The sequence below is a fragment of the Gracilinanus agilis genome, chromosome 1 (assembly GCF_016433145.1).
Source record: "Gracilinanus agilis isolate LMUSP501 chromosome 1, AgileGrace, whole genome shotgun sequence".
In the NCBI taxonomy this organism is placed as follows: Eukaryota; Metazoa; Chordata; class Mammalia; order Didelphimorphia; family Didelphidae; genus Gracilinanus; species Gracilinanus agilis.
In genome coordinates, this window is record NC_058130.1 from 779,861,740 (window position 1) to 779,884,575 (window position 22,836).

Sequence of the window (22,836 nt, forward strand, 5' to 3'; positions counted from 1 at the left end):
TGACCTGGAATCTTAAAGAGTTACCTAGAAGCACTAAAAGGTTAAGTGGGTTGACCCATACAGCCAATGTGTGACAGAGACAAGACTCGAATCCAGGGCTTCCCAGCTCTCTCCACCATGGTACCCTGCTTCTTAGTGTATCCTAGCTCCATATTCATGGTCTCTAGGTAGAGATTGGATCCCCTTTATCTCCTATGTGGGGAGGCCATAAGGAAGGCTGCCATAGGTTTCCTGACCTTTGCAGCTCCCTATTTAGAACAGAGTATTCTTAAGTCTGGGGCATCTGGGGGGCACCATAGTACTGAATAAATGAAGTTAGAGCCTTGGACTGCATCCCCCATAAGTTCCTTAGTATTTCCCAAGATTCCCTTTAATCTCTCCTGTGCCTCCACGTTTGTGTGGTCACATTATTGTTTTATAAGTTCTGTAGCTCCTCCCTCTTTCTTTTTTTTTGCTCTTGGGAGCAGGCTAGTTAGTACCTTTTAGCTAGCATTTTTTGTTAATTATTAATCAAACTTTATTAAATATAATATTTAGTTCTTTGCCTATTAATTTTAATCTCTACAGTACACAGAGCACCAGGCCTGGAGTCAGGAAGATTCATCTTCCTGAGTTCAAATCATCTCAGACGCTTACTAGCTATGTGACCCTGGGCGAGTCACTTAACCCTGTTTGCCTCAGTTTTCTCTTCCATAAAATGAGCTGGAGAAGGAAACGATGAACCACCTCAGTAATTGTGCCAAGAAAATCCCAAATGGAGTCATGAAGAGTTGGCCCACCTAAAAACTGTCGAACAATAAAAATTCCAAGTCTCCATGGCTCCTAGGATGTCAGGGAAAGAATGGGAGATCGAGAAGCAGATGGTGCCTCTTTGAGCTTTCTTAGCTCTATGACTTTTGTACGCCACTTCATTTCAGGGGGATTCCCTTTCCTCCTCTCTTAAATGAGGAGTTGGGACCAGGTGACCTGTGGGGCCCCTCCTAGTGCTAACATTCAAGAAATCTCTCAGTCCTTCTTCTGGCAACCCATCACGTCACGGAAGCAACCCAGGACTCTCTAAGACTGGCCCAGTACGTGGCACAAGCACCAAATTATGATTTGGGGTGGGGCGATGCAACTGCCAAAGATTGGCCGCTGACATCTTCTCCCCTTCTCAGGCAGACATGTTCTCAGGAGCCATATTCATCAAGCTGGCCCTCGGGCTGGACCTTTACGTGGCCATCTTCATCCTCCTGGTCATCACGGGGATCTTTACTGTTGCAGGTGAGTCCTCTGCTGGGTGTTCTCTATCTGAGTCCCTGCCCTCTGGCTCCACTGGACTCCCCAAGACTGATCTGGAAAAATAAGACAGGATCTTTCATAGGAGGCTGCCCTGGAGGTGGTTAGCCTAGAGGAAGGAGAGATGACTTAGAGACTCGTGATCTCAAACGTTAAGCATTCCAAAGGTGTCATGGGACAATCAGGTGGGTAGTGGACAGAGCTTCCGTCCTCGAGTCAGGAAGCATCATCTTCCTGAGTTCAAATCCAGCCTCCGACACTTACTAGCTATGTGACCTTAGGCAAGTCACTTAACCCTGTTTGCCTTAGTTTTTTCATCTGTAAAATGAACTGGAGAAGGAAATGGCAAACCACTCCAGTGTCTTTGCCAAAAAAATCCCAAATGGGGTCATGAAGAGTCACAAATGACTGAAATGACTAAACAATAACACAGAGAATAGGGATTAGATTTATTTTTTTTCATTTTGCCCCACAAGGTGGAACCCAAAGCAATGAGCAGACTTTGTGAGGAGGCAAACTTGGGCTGAATAGAAGACAGAACTTCCTACTTGTGACAGTAGCCCCAAGGCAGATCAGGCTGCCTCCAGAGGCAATGAGTTCCCCATCACTGGAGACAACCCCACAGACTGGATAATCACTTGTCAGGGATGTTAGAGTGGGTTTTCTTTGGGGCATGGGTCAGATTCAATGATGAATGAGGACCATTGTGGTTCTGAGATTTTGTGCCTCTATTACTAAGATGATGAGAAACATGTCTAGTTTAGTGAAATATGACTTGAGACCTGGTTCTGATTCTGTGAAATGTTGGTCAAATTGTAATCCTTTTCTAGGCCTCAGTTTCCTCATTTGTAAAGCAAAGGCTATTGAGCTGGAAGGGATTTCTGAGATGATCTAGTCTCAGTCCTGTGCATCTGTGCTGGGACAACATCCATTTATTCCCCATCTGCCACCTGGGCACAGCCCGGACAAAAAGGATGCAACCCCAGGATCTAGTTTGCTGGACTTGGGCATCTGTGGGTTAAAGGAGAAGGGGGTCAAATCTGTAGAGGAATGGTGGGAGAAGTCGGGTAGGTACAGTCCAAGGCAGCCGGTGAATGACCACTCAAGAGAACCCAGAAGCCCCCACTATGAACATCAGGGTCAACTCTGTTGGATACACATTGCAGTCAATGGAGCATCATGCAAAGAGCAGGTGGATGGACTTAGGAGGCTTGATTCCAAGTCATGGCTCCTCTACTGGGTGGCTTTAAAGGGATCAGTGCCCCTTTCTGAACCTTAGTTTCTTCCTCTACAAAATAAGTGATTTGGACCAGATGACCCCTTAAAATACTAAATCTTATGGATATCAAGAACTGCCAGTTCCATAGGGCTTTAGAATATTTTCCTGAGCTCCCAACAACCCTGGGGATGTTGGGCATGACAGGTAGGACCAGAGATTTGGGCACCCAGAAAGGCCTTTAGAGGTTCTGGGTTCTAACTCCCTCATTTTACAAGGGAAGAAACAAAGGCCTAGAGGTGATTTATCTGTCCAAGATCATACAGGGAGCACAGAGCAGGTGCTTAATAAATACCTATTGATGAATTGGTTGATTAATCTGGCAGAACACCAATTCAAACCCAGGTCCTCTGACTCCAATTTCCCCCTTCTTTCCCCTGCATAATGGTGCTATTTATTGTCTCCATTTTTATGCCTAAGGAGATAAAGAATGAGAGAGCTTAAGGGACTTGTCCTGGGTCACAGAGCTGGTAAGGGCAAGAGGTAGGATTTGAGCACAAGTCTCTCCAGGCTCCATGGTCATTGCTACATCTACTATACCAGATCATACGTGATTACTGGCCATTATGGCAGAGGATTGGGTCAGGAATAGGTGAGTGAGCAGAGGAGAACCAAAGGGTCACAGGGAACAAAGAACTCTCCAAGCAGGTGAACCAAAGTCACGGCAAGGAGCCAGGAGTCCAAGGATCCCCTGGGAGAAAGCAAGATGAAACATCAAAGCAGCGATGGTTTCTATTGTCTCTGTAGTGTTTTCCTTCTCCTGAAATCCAAATGTCCTCATTTCCCTCCTTGTCCTTGGCAGGTGGTCTGGCCTCTGTGATTTACACTGACACCCTGCAGACGGTCATTATGCTGGTTGGTTCTTTCATCCTCACCGGCTATGGTAGGTACGGCCAGGCCAGGCAAGAGACCTCCCTGGGGAATAGAGGGCGGGCCTGAGACAGTGGGAGTGTTTGGACAAGATCCAGGAGCCAGGGAGACTGGTCCTGGCTCTGTCTGTCTGTCCATTTCCTCTGGAGTTTCTATTCTTGCTTTCTGGAAAGCTGTGATTTTAGCCATGAAGGGAGGACAAGAATAGATCACTTTGTTATGGGAAGCAGTATGGTCTAGTAGAGAGGGCACTGGACCTGGATTCAAGATGACCTGGATACTGGTCCCAGCTTTGGCAATTAACTCTGTGCTCCTGACCAAGTCACTTCTACTCTCTTTGCCTCAGTATCCCTACCTGTAACATGAGAGAAGTGAACTAGATAACCTCTGAGATTCCCTTTAGCTCTGCATCTATGATAAAGCTGTGGTCCATATGTGATCTTAGTTCCTAACTGTCCCAGGCTTCCTCTTCTCCCTGTGCTAGATTGCTTACTCCACCTGCGTCCACTTCAGTAGGTCAGGGTAGTGTCCCGAGAGTTATGGTAAGCCTGTCTCTCATTCTGTCTGTCTCTCTTTGTGTTTCTGGTCTCTGTCTGTCCATCTGTCTCTCCCTCCTTCTCTCTCTCTCTCTCTATTTCTACCCTAGGGATAATAGGTGTGCGTGTGTATGTGTGTGTGTGTGTGTACACACTCCTACTATATACTAGGTAGCTCCTAAGCACCAACTGGTACACTTCTTATTAATACAAAATTAATTACCATTATGCCATTAATTTTTAAACATAAACAGTTACTAAATAAGGCATGTGCAATAATAATCATAACATTTACTCAACAGAAGGCAAAAGTAGAAATAATCATAACTTCTAATCAAGAGAAGATGAATCATGGATAGCAAACATCCATTCATGAACCTGACTCCTACTTTCTTACCAATACATACCATTCTCCACATAGAAGAATGGGCACACACTTAAAGAAACTTAGTGTATATATCCACAAGTGTGTGTGCTGGGAGCAAATCATCATTCTAGACAGCAGATTTTGATGTTTTTGGTTCCTTGGGGAAAAATACACACCAGAATTTCTAGCTTCCCTTTTTTATTCTCATCACTCTCTTGAGAGGGAAAGCTATTCATCTCCTGCTCCCAAGCTGGTGAAGCAATAACAAGCTCTTTTCACTCACAGCCTCCCTTACTAAGGCTCTGAGAAAAAAGTGTTACACATTTAAACTAAGCCTCCGAACTGCCAAACTCTTCAGATCTTTAAATAGCAGGAGATGCAGCTTCAAACAATTGGCTCCAAGCTTTATCTCAAGGCAAAGACTAGTTCACAATGAAACAAAGGCAAAACTTGTCTTTCCCCTTCTTGAACCAGAGAGGAAAGAAGACAGCATACCCAGGCAATTCAGAGAAGTTTCTCCTTTCTCAGGCTATAGATGGCAGTAGAAAGCACCATATTTTAATATGTGGCACAGCAGCACTATTCAACAGCCATGACAGTTTTAACTCTAACATTTTGAAGAAAATCATCCTATGGTTTGTCACACACTTCTCTGCCTTATTAAAGAGAGAATGGTTAGCACCACCAGTTGCACACCATGCTCAGGACGTTTGCCTTTCCTCCTATAGGTGCAACCAGCTAGAAAAGAGACAGAAATGGCAGCAAATGGTGTTCATAAGTGTTCTGGAGTCAAGGCAGTCAGCAGAGTGGTTCCACTTAGGGGAGGGATGCCAACCCAGCAGTCTCAGGGCAGGTACTTAGAAGAACTAGCAGATGGGTTCCATGTGTGGTTGGTTATCATATCCATTCTCATCTGTCCTCATTTCACTGAGTTTACCCAGTGTATTTCAACAGTGAGTCTTGGTTATTTTTGCAGTGCAATTTAGAAAGATTATAGCACTTGAAGGAGACTCCTCTTACAATTTCTCTTTTTAACTATTCAGGAACAACCTGCTGTGATTCCATGCTTTCTCTGGAATCTTTAGAGTCCTCCGACTAATCAGATGTTGAGTCATTTTCCCTTATATGTATTCATAGATGCTTGAACTTCTTTTCATGATTTAGAAAGAACTTTCCCTTTTATTATTAATACTTGCCCTGTTGATTGATCTGCTTCTACTCAAGGTCTTCCCTGGAGTTTTCTTCTTCCTGAGATCTTCAGTTATTTCTATTTTTCTTTATTTTCCCCTATCACTTCCCTTCCCTTCAATGGCAGTTTCTCTGGCCCTCAAAGATATCTCAGTCTCTTCTCACACTGGGTATTTCATGGTTCACTAATCTTTGCCTCAAGGGTCTTCTGGGAAGACAAAATTTTCCCCTTCTGTATACTTTGCACTTTCCCTCAAGTTTAGTGGACCACTACACATCCTCCCTAACCCAAAACACACACACACACACACACACACACACACACACACGTTTGGTACCCTGTTCTCTGGTAAAGCTCTGTTGTAGCACCTTTTCTGGATACTGCCTTGATCCCCCTTGCTGTCATTACATGCTGAGTAAATTTCTTCAGTTTTTTTTGTTGTTGTTTTTTAAAACCCTCACCTTCCGTCTTGGAGTCAATACTGTGTATTGGCTCCAAGGCAGAAGAGTGGTAAGGGTGGGCAATGGGGGTCAAGTGACTTGCCCAGGGTCACACAGCTGGGAAGTGGCTGAGGTCAGATTTGAACCCAGGACCTCCCATCTCTGGGCCTGGCTCTCAATCCACTGAGCTACCCAGCTGCCCCCTAAATTTCTTCAGTTTGACTCTCCTTGGCATTGCAAGAAGAAAGATGTTAGAGTATAGAGTTGAGTTCTGTTGCAAGCCTATGCATGGGCTTGTGCAGCCTTGTTGCCTGGGGGGTGGTGAAGGACAGAGTACTGGGTGAACATGGTAGAGTAGATATTAACCTTCTCTAGTGTCAGATCTTTGGGTTTTTCCCTTGTATGGGTTTCTGATACCTTGAAAGTGGAGACAGTGGAAGTTACTTTATCTTTTGCACATAATTCACATTTTGGAGAGATATGAGTGGTTGTGACAATTGGAGAAAATATCAAAACCCTCTATCTTTTTGGTCATATGATGCAGAAAAAGGATTCCCCCTTCTGCAGCTCTGGAGAACCCAACTTTGATTCCCCTGGCATGTGAGTTTCCTCCAATGAGGGCTTATCATTACATGGAGGTGGTTCTGAATCCCTAAAGGTTCTGCCACAGAAGCAGACTCTTTCCAATGCCACTGAGCTGGAAAGGATTCACGTGTGAGTCCTGGGAAAATATGTGTACCTACCATGTGCCTGACACTATTCTAGTCACTGGAAATTCAGAAACAAAAATGAAGCAGCCCAGGCCTTGAGGAAGTAGCCTTCATTTCAGTGTAGAGTGGTTGCTATCTTGATGGGTAATTGGAGTACTTCCACGAAAGTCTAATTGTGAGTTACATGTGCTCTGCACGGGGTCAAATAATTCAGAAAATTGTTTAGGACATTGTCTAATACTGTGAAAAGGGAATTTATCTTTTCCCCCTTTTCAACTATGGGTACCTGGCATTAGTTTCAACTTGGGCTGGAAGCGAAGACTGTGTAAGGAAAATCGTTGGATAAATTTAGTCATGAGGGCAAAACCCCCCAGCCAGAAAAATGGAGCAAGGAAGCCAAGAATATTATGAGACAGCAAAGCAATTTCCCAGGCACTGGCTCCTGGGTGGTCCAGGCAAATTAGAAAACTATGGTTGGTTCCTGAGATGTGACGTGTGAGAGTTAGTGGGTGGAGAAAAGGCTTTATAAAGGGGAGGTGAGGAGGAAGTGGGGTCTTGGTGTGCCTGTTGATGATGCTGACTGGACCCTTGGTGAGTGTAGCAGGAAGGCCCAAAATGGCGGTCACAGATTAGCCAGATAAGTACCTTTTATTTCTCTCTCCTATTTTCCCCTCTTTTCCTCCTCCTACTTTTGATTTAATAAAATTATTATTTTAAGGACCAATCTCTTAAATTTAATTCTTACATTTTCCATGCTTTCTGGGTGAGTAAGAACCCTACTGTGGGACTTCATCATGTTGTTGGGGCTTGGTGGTCCTGAGGATCTTGTGATAACAAAGTCAATAGCAGGGCAGTGACCTATGAGGAAACTTTCTTCTTGAACCTTTATCACTCAATCAGTCAATAAAATTTTTAAGCACCTAATATGTGCTGGGTACTAAGCACTGGGATAGTGTGAGTCCAATTAACTCAAGAACAAACAGGAATGCAATGGCAGGACTAGCCAGTACTTCAAAGATATGGAATTTCATTGGTGGAGTCTACTTTCCCCCTCTCCCTACACCTGTACAGACCATAACCCCTTCTTAGGAAGAGTTCTTAGAGCAAAGACAAAACAAAACAAAAATGACCATCCAGCAGAATTAGAAATGAGTCTCTCTAAACTCCATCCTGTTACAGATAAAATTGATATAGAAGGGTATATTTTAAAATATTAAGGGTTTAATGTAATCCATATTGATAATTAAGAAAACCATGTGCCTGCTAAGATCTAATTCAAATTCCTGCCATGCTTACCCTCTGGCTGCTTCCTCGGAAAGAGCATGTCCCAATCAAGTTCTGAGACTTTATACCTCTGTCTACGTAATCACACTTCCTGCCACCAGGAATCATGGGAAATGTAGTTTTCAAGTCCCCTAAATATCCACAGGAAGTTTATACCAGAGACCTCAATATTAAGACCCCCAAATTTCCAACATCACAGTCCTTTCAAGGCAAACACACATTGTCTGCCACTGAGCCAACACTCAAAGACTTCCTAATTGATCAGAACCTTCCTGACCTTGCACTCAGCTGTTATCATCTTGAGGGTCTTGGATGACCTCCACTTCACAAGGAGATATTAGAGGAAGAATACAGGGAAAGACTGTTGTGATCCCATGTTAGGGACCATAATAGGTACTAGGGATACAAAGAAAGAAAGGAAATCATCTCTGCCCTTGGAAAACTTATGTTCTCCTATAACATAACATATCCACAGATGAGTATGATACAAAAGAATTAGAGGTGGGAAAGAAGATGATGTGGAGGGGAACAAGAAAGCCATTTGCCAGGGGGAGGAGTGGGAAGGACAATCTATTTGGGACACTATGGAAGCACGTGGACGTATTTATCATGGACTGAGGATAGGCTCACCTGATGTGACTTCTGGCTCCTGTTGGAATGTCAGAGCTAACTTTTTTCCTGATGTTTTTTAGCTTTTGCAGAAGTGGGAGGGTACGAGTCCTTCACTGAGAAGTACATGAAAGCCATCCCATCTGTCATCACAGACGGAAATGTAACTCTGAAACCAGAATGCTACATGCCCAAAGAAGACTCCTTCCACCTCTTCCAGGATCCCATCACTGGCGAACTCCCATGGCCAGGAATTGTCATTGGAATGAACCTTGTTTCTGTTTGGTACTGGTGCACAGACCAGGTGAGACGTCCATAAGAGAGGAGAGGCCCAAGGACCACTTAACTTTTCTCTATTCAATAGAAAGAAATGATATCCTAAATCTAGAGCTAGAAGGAGCCTTAAAGTTCATCTAGTCCAATTTCCTCCTACAGATAGGGAAACCAAGATCTGAAATGGTTAAGTGACTTGTCCAAGCTCTGTTCAGAATCTTTCCTGGCCCTCCTCTTGTTAGCTGCTCTCTAAAAGGTGAAATTCCTTTGTAAATACTTTTGTGCAACTCTGCCACATTTAAATCCCCTCACACACAAGTCAAAACATCACCTCATTGGTCCTCTTTGAAATCAAAAGACAACAATTTCTAGGAAACAAACCAATCTCCATCAAATTCCAATTTTCCAGCATCTACTACTCACTTCCTCAGCCTGTCCTCTTCCTCTCTCCTTTTTCTCTTTCCTCCTCTCTTTGATCCTTCCTCACTTTCGCCTTCCTCTCTCCTTCATTCTCTCCTTCTCTCTCCTTTCCTCTTTTTCTTTCTCTTTCCTCTTCCCTTCTTCCTCCTTTCCCTCCCACTCTCCTCTGTCCTTTTTTCTCCCTTTGCTTTTTCTTCCTCCTCATCTTACCATCTACACATACACATCCCTTCTTTCTCTTTTTCCGAACTCTCCCCAAACACATACATACTCATTTATTCATTTGTGTATTCAATTACAGCTCAGATCTCATAGCATCATGTATTTAGAGAAAAATGAAACCTCTGAGATCCTCTTCATATTGCAGAGGGAAAAATAGGTCTAGATTCTGGGGAAAGGACTTGCCCAAGGTCACAAAAATTAAGGCTTCTTAACAAAACATTGCCACAGACTCCTGGCTATAATTACCTAGAGAGTCAGAACCATTCAGCACTAAAGTCTCTCCCTGATTAAAAACAAGAAAAGGTTGGTTTGTGAGGATTTCGTGGTTATCCTTCATGATGTGAACCTAATGAGATTAGGAATATGTCCCAAGCATTCCTAGCTTGCTTCAATCAGCCTGTATGTGTTAGTTGTACATTAATTCATCTAAAATCTTCTCTAACCTATTTATATTTTGCCAATACTCTTTGTGTTCCCCAAATGTATTGTCTAATTTCCCTTCCCTGCCTTGAATCAGGCTTTTTTTCTTACACAAAAGCTCTTGAAAGACAAGATCATTATTCTCCCTCCCCTCCCCTTTCCCCATCATTTGGGTCCAGATGCTGTCCTTTATTATATCTACCTAACAGCTGCAAAGCTTAGAGGATTACGTAGGTCATAGAACCCTTCATTTTATAGATGAGGAAACTGAGGTGAGGTCACATATGGAATAATTGTCAGAAGTAAGATTTGAATCCATATTCTCTGACTCTTCAAGCAATTAGTCAATAAACCTTTATTAAGCACCTACTATGTGCCAGGAACTATACATAGAGAGGCAAAAAAAACCTTCTTCAAGGAACTTACAGTCTAATGGAGGAGACGACAAGCAGATAAAAATGCATAAACAAGCTCTATGCAGGATAAATAGGAAATATTCAACAGAAGGAAGTCATTAGAATTAAGAGAGGTTGGAAAAGACTTCCTGTAGAAAGTGAGATTTTAGTTAAGATATGAAGTATAAGATTTAAATTAATATCAATAACTCCAAGTATTATATTTTATAAGATTTATTAGTAATCACTTGAAGTAGAAGAAATAAAAAATAGAGGTACAAAGCTTAAGTATGACCACATGAGAAAACTTTCCTGCCAAACTCTCCCCCCAGCCTCCACAGTCAAGTTCCAAGAAGATGAGAGAGAAGTGTGGAGTTACATCAAAACTATATCCTCCCGGGGCAGCTGGGTAGCTCAGTGGATGGAGAGTCAGGCCTAGAGACAGGAGGTCCTGGGTTCAAACCCGGCCTCAGCCACTTCCCAGCTGTGTGACCCTGGGCAAGTCACTTGACCCTCATTGCCCACCCTTACCAATCTTCCACCTATGAGACAATACACCGAAGTACAAGGGTTTTAAAAAAAAAACTATATCCTCCCTATGTTAGCACGTAGAGTACACACGTAACATAAGGATGCAAATGAGATGCTGGGCAAGATAGTTCTGGGGAGCAAATCCCATCTACACAGAAGGAAGTTAGGTGAGTCAGTAGGAGAAGGAAGAGTATTCCAGGAATGGAGGACAACCAGGAAAAATGCCCGGAGCAAAGAGATCATGTTCATGGAATAGCCAAGAGGCCAGTATCATTGACTGAAGATATAAAGGAATAAGGTGTAAGGAGACTGGAAAGGGGAGGACAGGGTTGTGAAGGACTTTGGATGACAACCAGAGCACTTCATACTTGCTTCTGGAAGTGATAGGAAGCCACTAGAGTTTATTAAGTAAGGGTGTGACATGATTGGAGTTAAGCTTTAGAAAAAATCACTTTGGTGACTGAAGGATTATCTGGAGTGGGGAGAGACTTGAGGCAGGCAGGACCCCTTCCCAGTAGAATATTTCAATAATCCAGATGGAAGATGATGAAGGTCTGCTTCAGAGTGGGGGCAGTGTCAGAGGCAAAATGGGACATATTCAAGAAATGTTTCAAAGGTGAAATGACAGATCTTGGCACCATCTTGGATATGAGGGATATGAGAGATAGTGAGGAGCCAAGAAGACTCCTAGGTTGTGACCCTGAGGGACAGAGAGGAGAGTGTTGTCCTTAACAGGATAAGATAGAGTGGGGATGGAGAGTGTTTCAGGATAGTAGAGACCTGGGCATGTTTGTAAGAAGTAGGGAATGAGTCAGTAGAGAAAGAATAGATTGAAGATAAATGAAAGAGTAGAGAAGACAAAAAGAGGGAGCAGTAGGTTGAAGGAGATGAAGGAGATGGGATGAAGTTGGGTCACTTGAGCGGGTAGAGGTTAGCCTTGGTAGAGTAAGACTATTTCATTCTTTGAGACGGGTGTGAAAGAGGAGACAGTGGCAGAAGGTACCTGAATGATAGATGAGGAAGAGTTAGCTCATGATGAATGGATTCAATTGGGGGGGGGCAGAGAATAAAATATGAGGTTCTGAAGGTCCTCAGTGAGAGGGTGGGGGCAGAGGGAGATGTAGGAGATTTAAGGAGGGACAAAAAAGGCTGTAAGAGCTGCTATGGAAAGTGGGAGAGTGAGTTAATGAAGGGAGGTATAGCAGAATTGCTAGGCAGCGGTGAGGGCCCAGTTGAGTTTATGTAACAGAAATGTTTAGTGGAACTAGTCAGAATGCTTTCAGGATTTTCTTCACTTTCCCCAACAGCATATAAGTAGGAGTAACAGTGGGAGTGATCCAAGGCTTAGGTCTAGCAGGGCACAATCAGAAAAATCATACTTTCCCTGCTGTGATTCTGTCTCCCATTTGCTTCAACGTCTTCCCATGGAGAGCAGAAATACTCATAGTCTGAGGAGCCACATATCCAAACATCTGCCTGTAACATTATCAACAGCTTTGAATATCTCCTGTAGTTGGGAACCTCCCTACTAGGGTGTCCATTCCAGGGTTGGACAGCTCTAACTCTAGAACATTCTTCCTTACCCTGAGCTGAAGGTCACCTACCTAGAACTTCCATCCATTGCTTGAAAAAAGAATCAGGCCACACTCCCCACCCAAGGGAAAGGGAACCTTCTAGCTTGAGTAAGGGAGCCCCAGGGCCTGACACGGTCCACCCTTTCTGCTTTCCTGGCAGGTGATTGTGCAGCGCTGCCTCTCAGGGAAGAACCTGTCCCATGTGAAGGCTGGCTGCATCATGTGTGGCTACCTGAAGCTGCTCACCCTCTTCCTCATGGTGATGCCTGGCATGATCAGCCGCATTCTGTACCCAGGTAAGTCCTCCCTAACCCCTGCTCACCCTCAGGCTCTGGGAACCACCGTGATGGTCCAAGTGGTGGCGACATATCTTGTCTATCTTGTAGAAAACTTCAGTGTGGTCAGTAAGGAATGTGAGAGGTCTGTGTTTCTCTGTAAATCCTTTTCCCTTCAAGATCTCATTTTGGAGTATGGACTACCTTCAGTGAAACTTGCATTTTGAAAGGGATAGAGCACAGGAAAAGAACATTAAATCCAGAGCCAACGAGCCTTGAGCTTGGGTCTAAGTTTGACACTACTACCATGTTACTGTCACTTTCTACCTAGTAAAGTCACTCTCATCTCTGGCCTGAGCTTCCTCAACAATGAAAGGAAGGCATAAAGACCAGGTGGCCTTCCAGGGTCCATTCTATGATTTGTATGCTACTCTCTGGTAGTGATGGAACCTTGATTACTGGAAACACCTGTGGAATGGGACACTTGGGTCCATTTAATTTTAATTTCCTATTTCATGATGAGTTGACCAGAAAACTCCTGTTAAAGTCTGCTCTCACGTCTCTAAATTTGCTACTTTCCTGCTTTAGTAAGGAAAAACTTCAGGAACATAATTGAGTTTTCCAAAGCTAATTGACAATCATGTGGTAGGGGTCCCATGAACTCTGACTGCAAGGGTCCCAAGACATTTGTCATAAGCTCATTCCAGAGAATGGAGGGACAGATCAAAATTAAAGGGTTGGGAAGGGGGATAAGGATGATGCCCAGAGTGCTGGCAATCCCATGGAATAGAGAAGCCTAGGAAGTGGCATGGAGACTTGACTCAAGAAGGCAAAAGCTTGTCTATCAGAGCCCAGAGTTCAAGGTTCCAGGAGGAGTGGAAGAGTGGAGATGTAGGTGTAAAGGCAGTCATAACAAAGGATAAGGCTGAAACCAGCACATAGATGTAAATTGGGAATTTTACTCAATTCAGGGCATGAACCTTTTTGTTGTGGTCTTGGGTTTGAACGCAGGTGCTCGAATGTGGGATATGAACTTCTAGAGATTGAGTGAATATTAAATATCACTGACAAAAGTTTCATATCCAAGATGTATAACACAAGAGCCATTCTCTAATGGAGAAATGGTAAAAAATATATGAATAACAGTTTTCCAAGAGAAATTCTTATTTCAAGCTACAAATGGTCATTTGAAAACACGCTCTAAATAACTAAGAATAAGACAAATGTAAATTACAACTCTAGATTTTTATTTCAAACCATGAAAATTGGCAAAGATTGCAGAAATGGGAACAAGCAATGCTAGAGGGCTATGGGGAAACAGACATTCTCTTGATAGAGCTGTGAACTGGTCCGACCCTTCTGGGTATCAATTTAGTATTATGCAAGAAAAATGACTTACCTGTCCATATTCTTTGACTCTGCAGTCCCATCTCGAAGCACATTCCCAAAAAAGCCAATGACAGAAATGAAGGTTCACAACCCGACAAAATATTAGTAGTGGCACTTTTGTAGTAGTAAAGAACTGAAAACAAATTGAGTACCCAGTGACTGAAGAATGGCTAAAAGACCTAAGACTTAAGCATATACTGGAATATATGCTATACTATTAGCAATGAAAAATATGAGAAATTTAGAAAAACATGGGAGGATTTGTAAAAACTGATGCAGAATAAAATCAGCAAAAGTAAGAGAATAATATCCACACTTGTTATATGTAAATAAAAGATAGGATCATAGATGTATGGTCAGAATGGACACAGTAAGAAGGGGGAAGCATTTGTTAAGCAGTGACTACATGCTAAACACTTCACACATATCTCCTTGGAGTCTCACAAGAAACCAGAGTAGTAGGTACTATTATCATCCTCATTTTACAGTTGAGGAAATCAAGGCAGAAAGAGGTTGATCACACTAGTAATATCTGAGGTCAGATTGATTCCATATCCTCTGACTCCAGATGTTTATTCTGTTGAATCATACTGCCTCCCCATTTTGAGAATTCATTCAAATATCCCTAAAAGGAAGTTGGATGCCGAGTGACAAAACTGAAAAAAAAATCATGGTACCAGAAAATAGATAATAAGACATATCTACCTACGTAGCCTAAGAATTAGGGATTTAAAATTTATCTCCAACATCTCTGACACTGCCCCACCCCAGTGCAGACCCTCATCACTTCATGCTTGGATTATTGCAACAGCTACTGGAGGGTCTTTATGCCTCAAGGCTCCCCTGCCCCAACCCAATCCATCCTTCATTCAGCCATTAAAGTCATTTTCCTAAAACTCAGGTCTGATCATATAATCTCGTACTGAATAAACTCCAGTGGTCCCCCATCACCTCCAGAGGTAGATGCAAAATCCTGGTTAGCATTTAAAGCCCTTCATAACCTGGCCCCCTCCTACGTTTCCAGTCATTTAAATTGGACTCCCAATACACCCAACACAGAGTCCTGGATCCAATGACACTGGTCTCCTCACGATTCCATGAACAAGATATTCTATTTCTCCGCTCTGAGCATTTTCTCTGGAAATGTCTGGGACACTTTTCTTCCTCCACTTTGCTTATAAGCTCCTTGAGAGCAGGGACGTCTTTTGTCTCTTTTTGTACCTTCCGTGCTTAGCATAGAGCCTGAGGGCACATAGTAGGGACTTAATAAATGTCAGTTAACCAACTGCTTAATTATAGGAATGCAGGGGGTGAAGGGGAAAGTAGGAGCATGAATCAGGTAACCATGTTAAAAATGATTATTAATAAATGTTTAAAAAAATAAATGCGCAAAAACTATGAAAAAAAATATCCTCTAAATCAGAGGTTCTTAATTTGGGATCCATGAACTTCAAAAAAAGCCTCTTTTGGTAACTCCAGATAGTGAAATTGGTTTTCTTTTTAATCCGATAAATTTTATTTTATATACTTAAAAACAATATGTTAAGAAAGGAGTCTACAGGTTCAGTCAAACTGTCAAAGGGGGTCAGGACACTCCACAAAAGATGAAAAATCCTGGTCTTATCAAAGAATATTGTATAAATTAATGGATCAAGTCAATTGGGTGTATTGTTCTTTGTTACAGGAGAGGGTCAAATCTTTTTTTTTTTTAATTTTTTTTTTAATTTATGGCCAAATCTCGCTGCAGTTTCTTATTTATTTATTTTTTTATAAACCCTTAATTTCGGTGTATTGTCTCATAGGTGGAAGATTGGTAAGGGTGGGCAATGGGGGTCAAATGACTTGCCCAGGGTCACACAGCTGGGAAGTGGCTAGGGTCAAATCTTAAGGCAGGGACAGAAGGCTTTTTTCCCTCCAGAAAGGATTGTGATGTAGTCGATTAAATGACAAACATTTGTTAAGTTCCTACTGTGTCCCAGGAACTGTGGTGGTTCTGGGAATACAAAAACAAAAATAAAGAGCACTGCCTTTAAAGGCAACAAAGGACCACAAAAGGTATTTTTTTAAAATATGTTTTTAAGAGTCAAGACATCCTGATCCTGGAAAAGTTGAAAAACTGAGAAGCAGAAGGACAGGCTTTTGTGCCCTACTGGCTATTAGATCCAGCTCTTAAAAATGGCATCTTCTCAAAGGAGTCGGTTCTGTGGTGGGAGCTGTCAGGCAGAATGTCCTGGCTCCATCAGCCCTTACCAAGACAGATGCTCAAAATCTCCCTCTCTAGTTACCACGCCAATGGTCTTGGCTGTCCACACTGCTCGGACCCAGGTTGATGGGCTCTCTCTGATTCTCTCCACAGATGAGGTGGCCTGTGCAGTGCCTTCAGAATGTGAGAAACACTGTGGAACCAGGGTGGGCTGCACCAACATGGCCTACCCGAAGCTTGTGTTAGACCTCATGCCAAATGGTTGGTATCCCTCTGAAGTTTTCATATCACTCATCATGGAGTGTCATTGAGCAGTGATTTGGGTGGTCTCTGGCAAGAACTGGAGCCCTTTCCTACTGAGTCTCAGAGTTAAGAGGGACCTCAGTGGCTACCTATTCCAATCTGACCTTGACTAATAATCTCTCTACATCACCCAGTCTCCACTTAAAGATCTCCAATGGTAGCCCATTTGACTTTGGGATAACACCAATTTTTAGGACATTTTTTTCCCCTGACATCAGGTCTACTTCTGGTTTCTTGTAACTTCTACCAATGGCTCCTGGTTCTGCACTATGGGGCCAAGCTGAACAAGACTAATCTCTCTCTCTCTCTCTCTCTCTCTCTCTCTCTCTGTCTCTCTCTTTCTTTCTGCCTCTCTCTTTCTCTCTGTCTCTCTCTCTCTCTCTCTCTGTCTCTGTCTCTCTCTGTCTCTCTCTTTCTCTCTGTCTCTCTGTCTCTGTCTCTCTGTCTCTCTGTCTCTGTCTCTCTGTCTCTGTCTCTGTCTCTCTCTCTCTCTCTTTCTCTCTCTCTCTCTCTCTCTCTCTCTCTCTCTCTCTCTCTCTCTTGATAGGCCTTCTAGTATCTTAGCAGAGCTATCATGTATGTCCTTTCCACCCCACCTCACCACTACCACTCACTAGCCTTCTTGGTATCCTCTAGACCAACGGTCGGCAACCTTTTTGGCCGTGAGAGCCATAAACGCATGCGGAAGGAGGAGAATGGAGGCAGAAGGTGCTGGAATATGGGGCGAGGGCTGAAGGGCCTTCTGGGGCACATCCTGGGGCTCTGCCTGGACTGGCCCATCGGGAGGTGGAGCCAGATATGGCTGGAGAGCCAATGTTGCCGACCCCTGCTCTAGACTCATTCCTTATTTTGCCAGTTCTAACATTGTGACATTCTATTTACTATGATTCCCTCCAGTGATTATATTTTATATTCTAGGGTCTGTTCCAGTTCTGACATTCTTTTTCTAAGGTCTGTCTTAGCATGATCACTCTCTGTTCTAAGATCCAATGAGCTCTAACATTCTGTTTGGATTATTTTCTTTTTTTAATTTGAAAATCTTTAATTAATAATTCAGAATATTTTTCCATGGTTACATGATTCATGTTCTTTCCCTCCCCTCCTTCCATCCCCCTCCCATAGCCAATGAGCAATTCTACTGGGTTTTACATGTGTCATTGATCCAGACTTATTTCCATATTATTAATATTTGCACTAGGGTGATTGCTTAGAGTCTACATCCCCGATCAATATCCCCATCAACCCATCTGCTCAAGCAGTTGTTTTTCTTCTGTGTTTCCACTCCCACAGTTCTTTCTCTGGATAGGGATAGATTCTTTCTCATAAGTCCCTCAGAATTGTCCTGAATCATTGCATTACTGCTGGTAGAGAGGTCCATTACATTTGATTGTACCACAGTGTATCAGTCTCTGTATACAATGTTCTCCTGGTTCTGCTCTTTTCACTCTGCATCAGTTCCTGGAGGTCTTTCCAGTTCACATGAAATTCCTTGAGTTCATTATTCCTTTGAGCACAATAGTATTCCATCACCAACAGATACCACAATTTGTTCAGCCATTCCCCAATTGAAGGGCATCCCCTCATTTTCCAATGTTTTGTCACCACAAAGAGGGTGGCTCTAAATATTTTTGTACAAGTCTTTTTCCTGATCTTTTTGGGGTACAAACCCAGCAATGGTATGGCTAGATCAAAAGGCAGGCAGACTTTTTTTTTAAACCCTTACCTTCTGTCTTGGAGCCAATACTGTGTATTGGCCCCAAGGCAGAAGAGTGGTAAGGGTTGGCAATGGAGGTCAAGTGACTTGCCCAGGGCCACACAGCTGGGAAATGTCTAAGGCCAGATTTGAACCCAGGACCTCCTTTCTCTAGGCCTGGCTCTCAATCCACTGAGCTACCCAGCTGCCCCCAAGGTAGGCAATTTTTTAAAGCCCTTTGGGCATAGTTTGTATTATTTTCAAAGGTTTAGGAACTGTAGAAAGACAGCTTAAAGCCTTGGGCTCTGGATCCTAAACTCCAAAAGAAATTATTTCCTCTTTTTGTTGTCATTCAAGGACTTCGAGGACTGATGATGTCTGCCATGTTGGCATCACTCATGAGCTCCCTCACCTCCATCTTCAATAGTTCCAGCACGTTGTTCACCATTGACATCTATACCAAAATCCGAAAGCAAGCATCGGAGAGAGAGCTCCTGATAGCAGGAAGGTAATAGAGCTAATAGTAGCTGGCATTTATATAGCATTTTAAAGTTTGTAAATGGTACTATACATGTTATCTCATTTGATATTCATAACAACCCAGTGAAGTAGGTGCCATTAATATTCTCATTTTTATAGAGTAGGAAATGGAGGCTGAGAAAGGATATGTGATTTGCCAAGGGTCACATAACCAGGGAGTGTCTGAGGAAGGATTTGAACTGATGTCTTCCTGAATCTAAGTCTAGCACTGTAGTTATGTCCCAACTAGCTGCCCTGTGGACACTTGGCCAGGGCGTGCTGGGATTCTCTTCCCTAAACTCTTATGTAGCTTACAAAAGGTATGGAAGTAAATGGGATTAGATGGCTTTCTGGGTAGAAGTAGGCTAGCAAGACCTAGGAAGCCATGTTTATGATGTACTGAATTACAGAGAATTAGCATAAGATTTATTAGCTCCATGAACTCAAGGAGTTATAGATTTGAGTCAATTTAATGCATACTTACTAGTATATTTAAAATACTCTTCTAGATTCTAACACAGTGATTCCCAAAGTGGGTGCTACCGCCCCCTGGTGGGTGCTGCAATGATCCAGGGAGCGGTGATGGCCACAGGTGCATTTATCTTTCCTATTAATTGCGATTAAAATTTTTAAAAATTTAATTTTCAGGGGGCTAAGTAATATTTTTTTCTGGAAAGGGGGCAGTAGGCCAAAAAAGTTTGGGAGCCACTGCTCTAACAGATAGGAAACAGAAGCAGAAAAAAAGAGTCCTTGCCCTCCTGGATCTTCCACTCTTCTAGAGTGATATACACTCTGTACCAAGATAATTAAATACAAAATATAAAAAAGGTAATTTCAATGAAGAGAGGAAGAATATCCTAATGCCTTGGGTGATAGAGAATCAACCAACCCTTCATGTAGGAAGTGGCATCAGAGCTGGGCTTTGAAGGAACCTAGAGATTCTATAAAATGAAGGGTGAAAAGTGAGTGTATTTGGCCAACCACTAATACGAAGACATATTGTTGAGTAGAGATGGCTTCCAAGATCTCTTCTAGCTCTATACTGTCTAAGCCCATGATGAGTCAGATGCAAGAACTATAGGGAAATAGAATTGTTGGGACTTGGTAATGGATTAAATGCAGGAAATGAGGAGAGACTCAAGAATGACTTTGCTGTACTATGATGATGAGGGTGTCTTTATTGACATTATCCACAGAATCCAGGCTGAGTCCTCTTAGGGACCTGGGAGGAAGACCTGGAAAAATAATCTGACTGTGTGGAGAAGATGAAACATAGCTTTATCCCTTCCCCTTCTTCCTTTAATCTCCACCACCTTACACTCTCCTGGAGCTTCCTTTCCCTTCTCCATTCCTAATGGTGTCAGAGGCTGTTCCAGTACTTTGCAACTCGAGGCTTGTGATCTCATGGGAAAGAAGAAGAGTCCTCTTGGGGATCCTTCACACACCACACACACCATGGGAAGAGCCCCAGTTTGTCCATCCTGGTTCTAATTCTCTGGCCTATTGATATAAATATGCTTCTAGGTTGTTCATCATCATCATGATTGCCCTCAGCATTGCTTGGGTCCCATTAGTCCAGGAAGGTCAAAACGGTGAACTTGTCCAGTATGTAGAATCAATATCAAGCTACCTTGGGTCCCCCATTGCAGCCGTGTTCCTTCTTGCCATCTTCTGCAAGAGAGTTAATGAACAGGTGAGTCAGAATGGGGAAGAGTTCAGCATGGAGAGGTGGGAAGGACTCTGACTAATTGCATGGAGGTCCCAAAATGTCACTTCCTTCCATGCCCATGCATGTCCCCAAAACCCAGGTTTTCAGCAGCAATTAGACATACTAATTGTCAATTAAAAACGCATAGTAGAAAGATCTCTGAATTAGGAGTTAGGCTTCTTGGGGCAATCATTTAAGTTATTTGGGATTTGATATTCTCATGTGAAAAATAAAGAAGGATGGGACTCAGTTTCCCTTCTACTTTTGCCATTTAGACTTGCATATGAAAGCTTTGCATTGTTTTTTGTTGGCATTGTCATTCTGGTCTTCTTCCACTCCCCAAGCTGCATTTTGTGTATTTTGTGCTCCCTTACCCTGAAAGCACTCTAAAGACACCCTCTGTGGCTCTCTTTGGCAGGGGGCCTTCTGGGGACTGATGTTTGGACTTGTGGTCGGCATGACTCGCATGATTGCTGAGTTTGTCTATGGGACAGGCACCTGCATGGAGCCCAGCAAGTGTCCCAACATCATCTGTGGATGGCATTTCTCCTATTTTGCCATCGTCCTTTTCGCCCTGACAGCCTTGGTTGTACTTGGCATCTCTCTGGTGACAAAGCCGATTCCTGATGTACATGTAAGTATAAGTACATTTGAATCAAACTCTGAGTTATTTTTACTTGTGTCCAACTCTTTGTAACCCCATTGGGGGCTTTCTTGGAAAAGATCCTGGAGTGCCTTGCCATCTCTTTTTCCAGCTCATTTTTTACACATGAAGAAACTGAGGCAAACAGGGTTAAGTGACTTGCCCAGGATCACACAGCTAATAAGTGTCTGAGGCCAAATTTGAAATCTGGTCATTTTGGCTCCAGGCCCAGCACTCTTTCCATTATGTCCCATAGTTGCCCTCAAATTTGCCTTGAGTCATCATGGAATCATGTCCTTTTCCTTACTTTTACCTCAGCTATAAATCCTGGTTAAGAAAGCAAGGCTGAGTCATAGAACCCCAGACCCACAGAGAGAAGGGGCATTTCAAAACATGGCTAACTCTTGCTGTGCTCTCTGGACAGCTGCATCGCCTTTGCTGGGCTCTCCGTAATAGCAAGGAAGAGCGCATCGACCTGAATCCTGTTCAGTATGGACAAGAGGAAGCTGAAGACAAGGTGGAAGAAGGTGATATATCTGGCTCAATGTCTTTGTGATCCTTTGTGTGCCCAGCTCCCCTGGGCTCTCAGTAGCCCAGTCTTCCAGCAAGAGGTTCTTTTTAACAAATTGGTCAAGACAGCTCCCATTTACAAAGAGAAATCTGTTCATAGAAAAACTCAGGGCCCCTCTTGGCCTCTGTTCAAGGCCATCTTGAACATGGAAGCTCCTTTTTACTTCTGGCATTAAGGTGGAAACCTCTTCTCTAGTGGCACAAACTTCAACCAGGACTCTGTGCTTCCTGAGCTCTACACCATTGCTCTCAAGGTCTCTTTCCCTTCAGTCTCATTTCCTCCAGTGACTGCCTTTAAGAATGTCAGTAAACAGTCCTCATTTTTACTGAGGTATGATCAGTTCCCCAGAAAAGCAGCTCCCTCTCAGTCACCCTTAGGGCTCACAACAGCATGATACATTGGCTACCATGTTATTCTTGGAATCAGAAAGAACTGGGTTTGAATCCTGCTACTGTGTGCCCACAGATGAGTCACTTTATTTCTCTGAGTCTCAGACTCCTCATCTGCAAAATGGGCATGATAAGAGCTATATTTCTCGCCTCCTAGCATTTTTGTGAGGTTCAACTGAGGTCCTGGTAAAACACTCTGGAAACTTTAGCTGTTCTGTAGAAATGCCCATTATGAGTACATTTCCTGACTGCTTGTCTTTCCTCTTTCCTCCAGATATCCCTGCGGAATCACCAGGATGTTTCAAGAGGGCCTGGAATGCATTCTGTGGGCTGGAGTCGAAGAAAGGCCCCAAGCTGACCAAGGAAGAGGAAGCTGCCCTGCAGAAGAAGCTGACAGACACATCCGAAAAACCCTTCTGGAGGAACGTGGTCAATGTCAACGCCATCCTGGTCATGACGGTGGGCGTCTTCTACCACGGCTATTTTGCCTGAATCCTGCCTGGGGCTCTAGAGTAGGATCAACCAAGCCTGGAACACCAGTTTAAACTCTTCCCTCTTAGCCCCTTTCTGGGCTTTGGAAGGGCAGTAAATAGTGTTAGGATTAAAATTCTCTGGAGGCTGTAATTCTCATAATAGGTAAAATTGAAAGCTGGTGAGACAGATGGGCATATGTGCCAACCTGGGGTCCCGAATTCTTGAGAAGGACCCATTGTTCTTAAATCCTTAGATAATCATTTATAGCTGGGCAG

The 22,836-nt window shown here is 43.2% G+C and overlaps 1 protein-coding gene across 2 annotated transcripts in view; it reads left to right on the forward strand.

The window, feature by feature from the left end:
* The window catches only part of LOC123232449 (solute carrier family 5 member 4-like), a 40,210-nt gene extending 17,631 nt beyond the window's left edge, over positions 1 to 22,579 (forward strand). The window contains exons 7-16 of one of the 2 annotated variants that reach the window (XM_044658898.1): positions 1,158 to 1,263; positions 3,357 to 3,437; positions 8,643 to 8,863; positions 12,555 to 12,690; positions 16,415 to 16,522; positions 18,615 to 18,765; positions 20,301 to 20,469; positions 20,903 to 21,118; positions 21,552 to 21,654; positions 22,362 to 22,579. In XM_044658898.1, the coding sequence (XP_044514833.1) occupies positions 1,158 to 1,263; positions 3,357 to 3,437; positions 8,643 to 8,863; positions 12,555 to 12,690; positions 16,415 to 16,522; positions 18,615 to 18,765; positions 20,301 to 20,469; positions 20,903 to 21,118; positions 21,552 to 21,654; positions 22,362 to 22,579 (1,509 nt within the window). Of the gene's footprint in view, positions 1 to 1,157; positions 1,264 to 3,356; positions 3,438 to 8,642; positions 8,864 to 12,554; positions 12,691 to 16,414; positions 16,523 to 18,614; positions 18,766 to 20,300; positions 20,470 to 20,902; positions 21,119 to 21,551; positions 21,667 to 22,361 lie in introns of both variants that reach the window. The other variant, XM_044658897.1, reaches the window with a different exon arrangement.
* Positions 22,580 to 22,836: the final 257 nt, after the last annotated feature.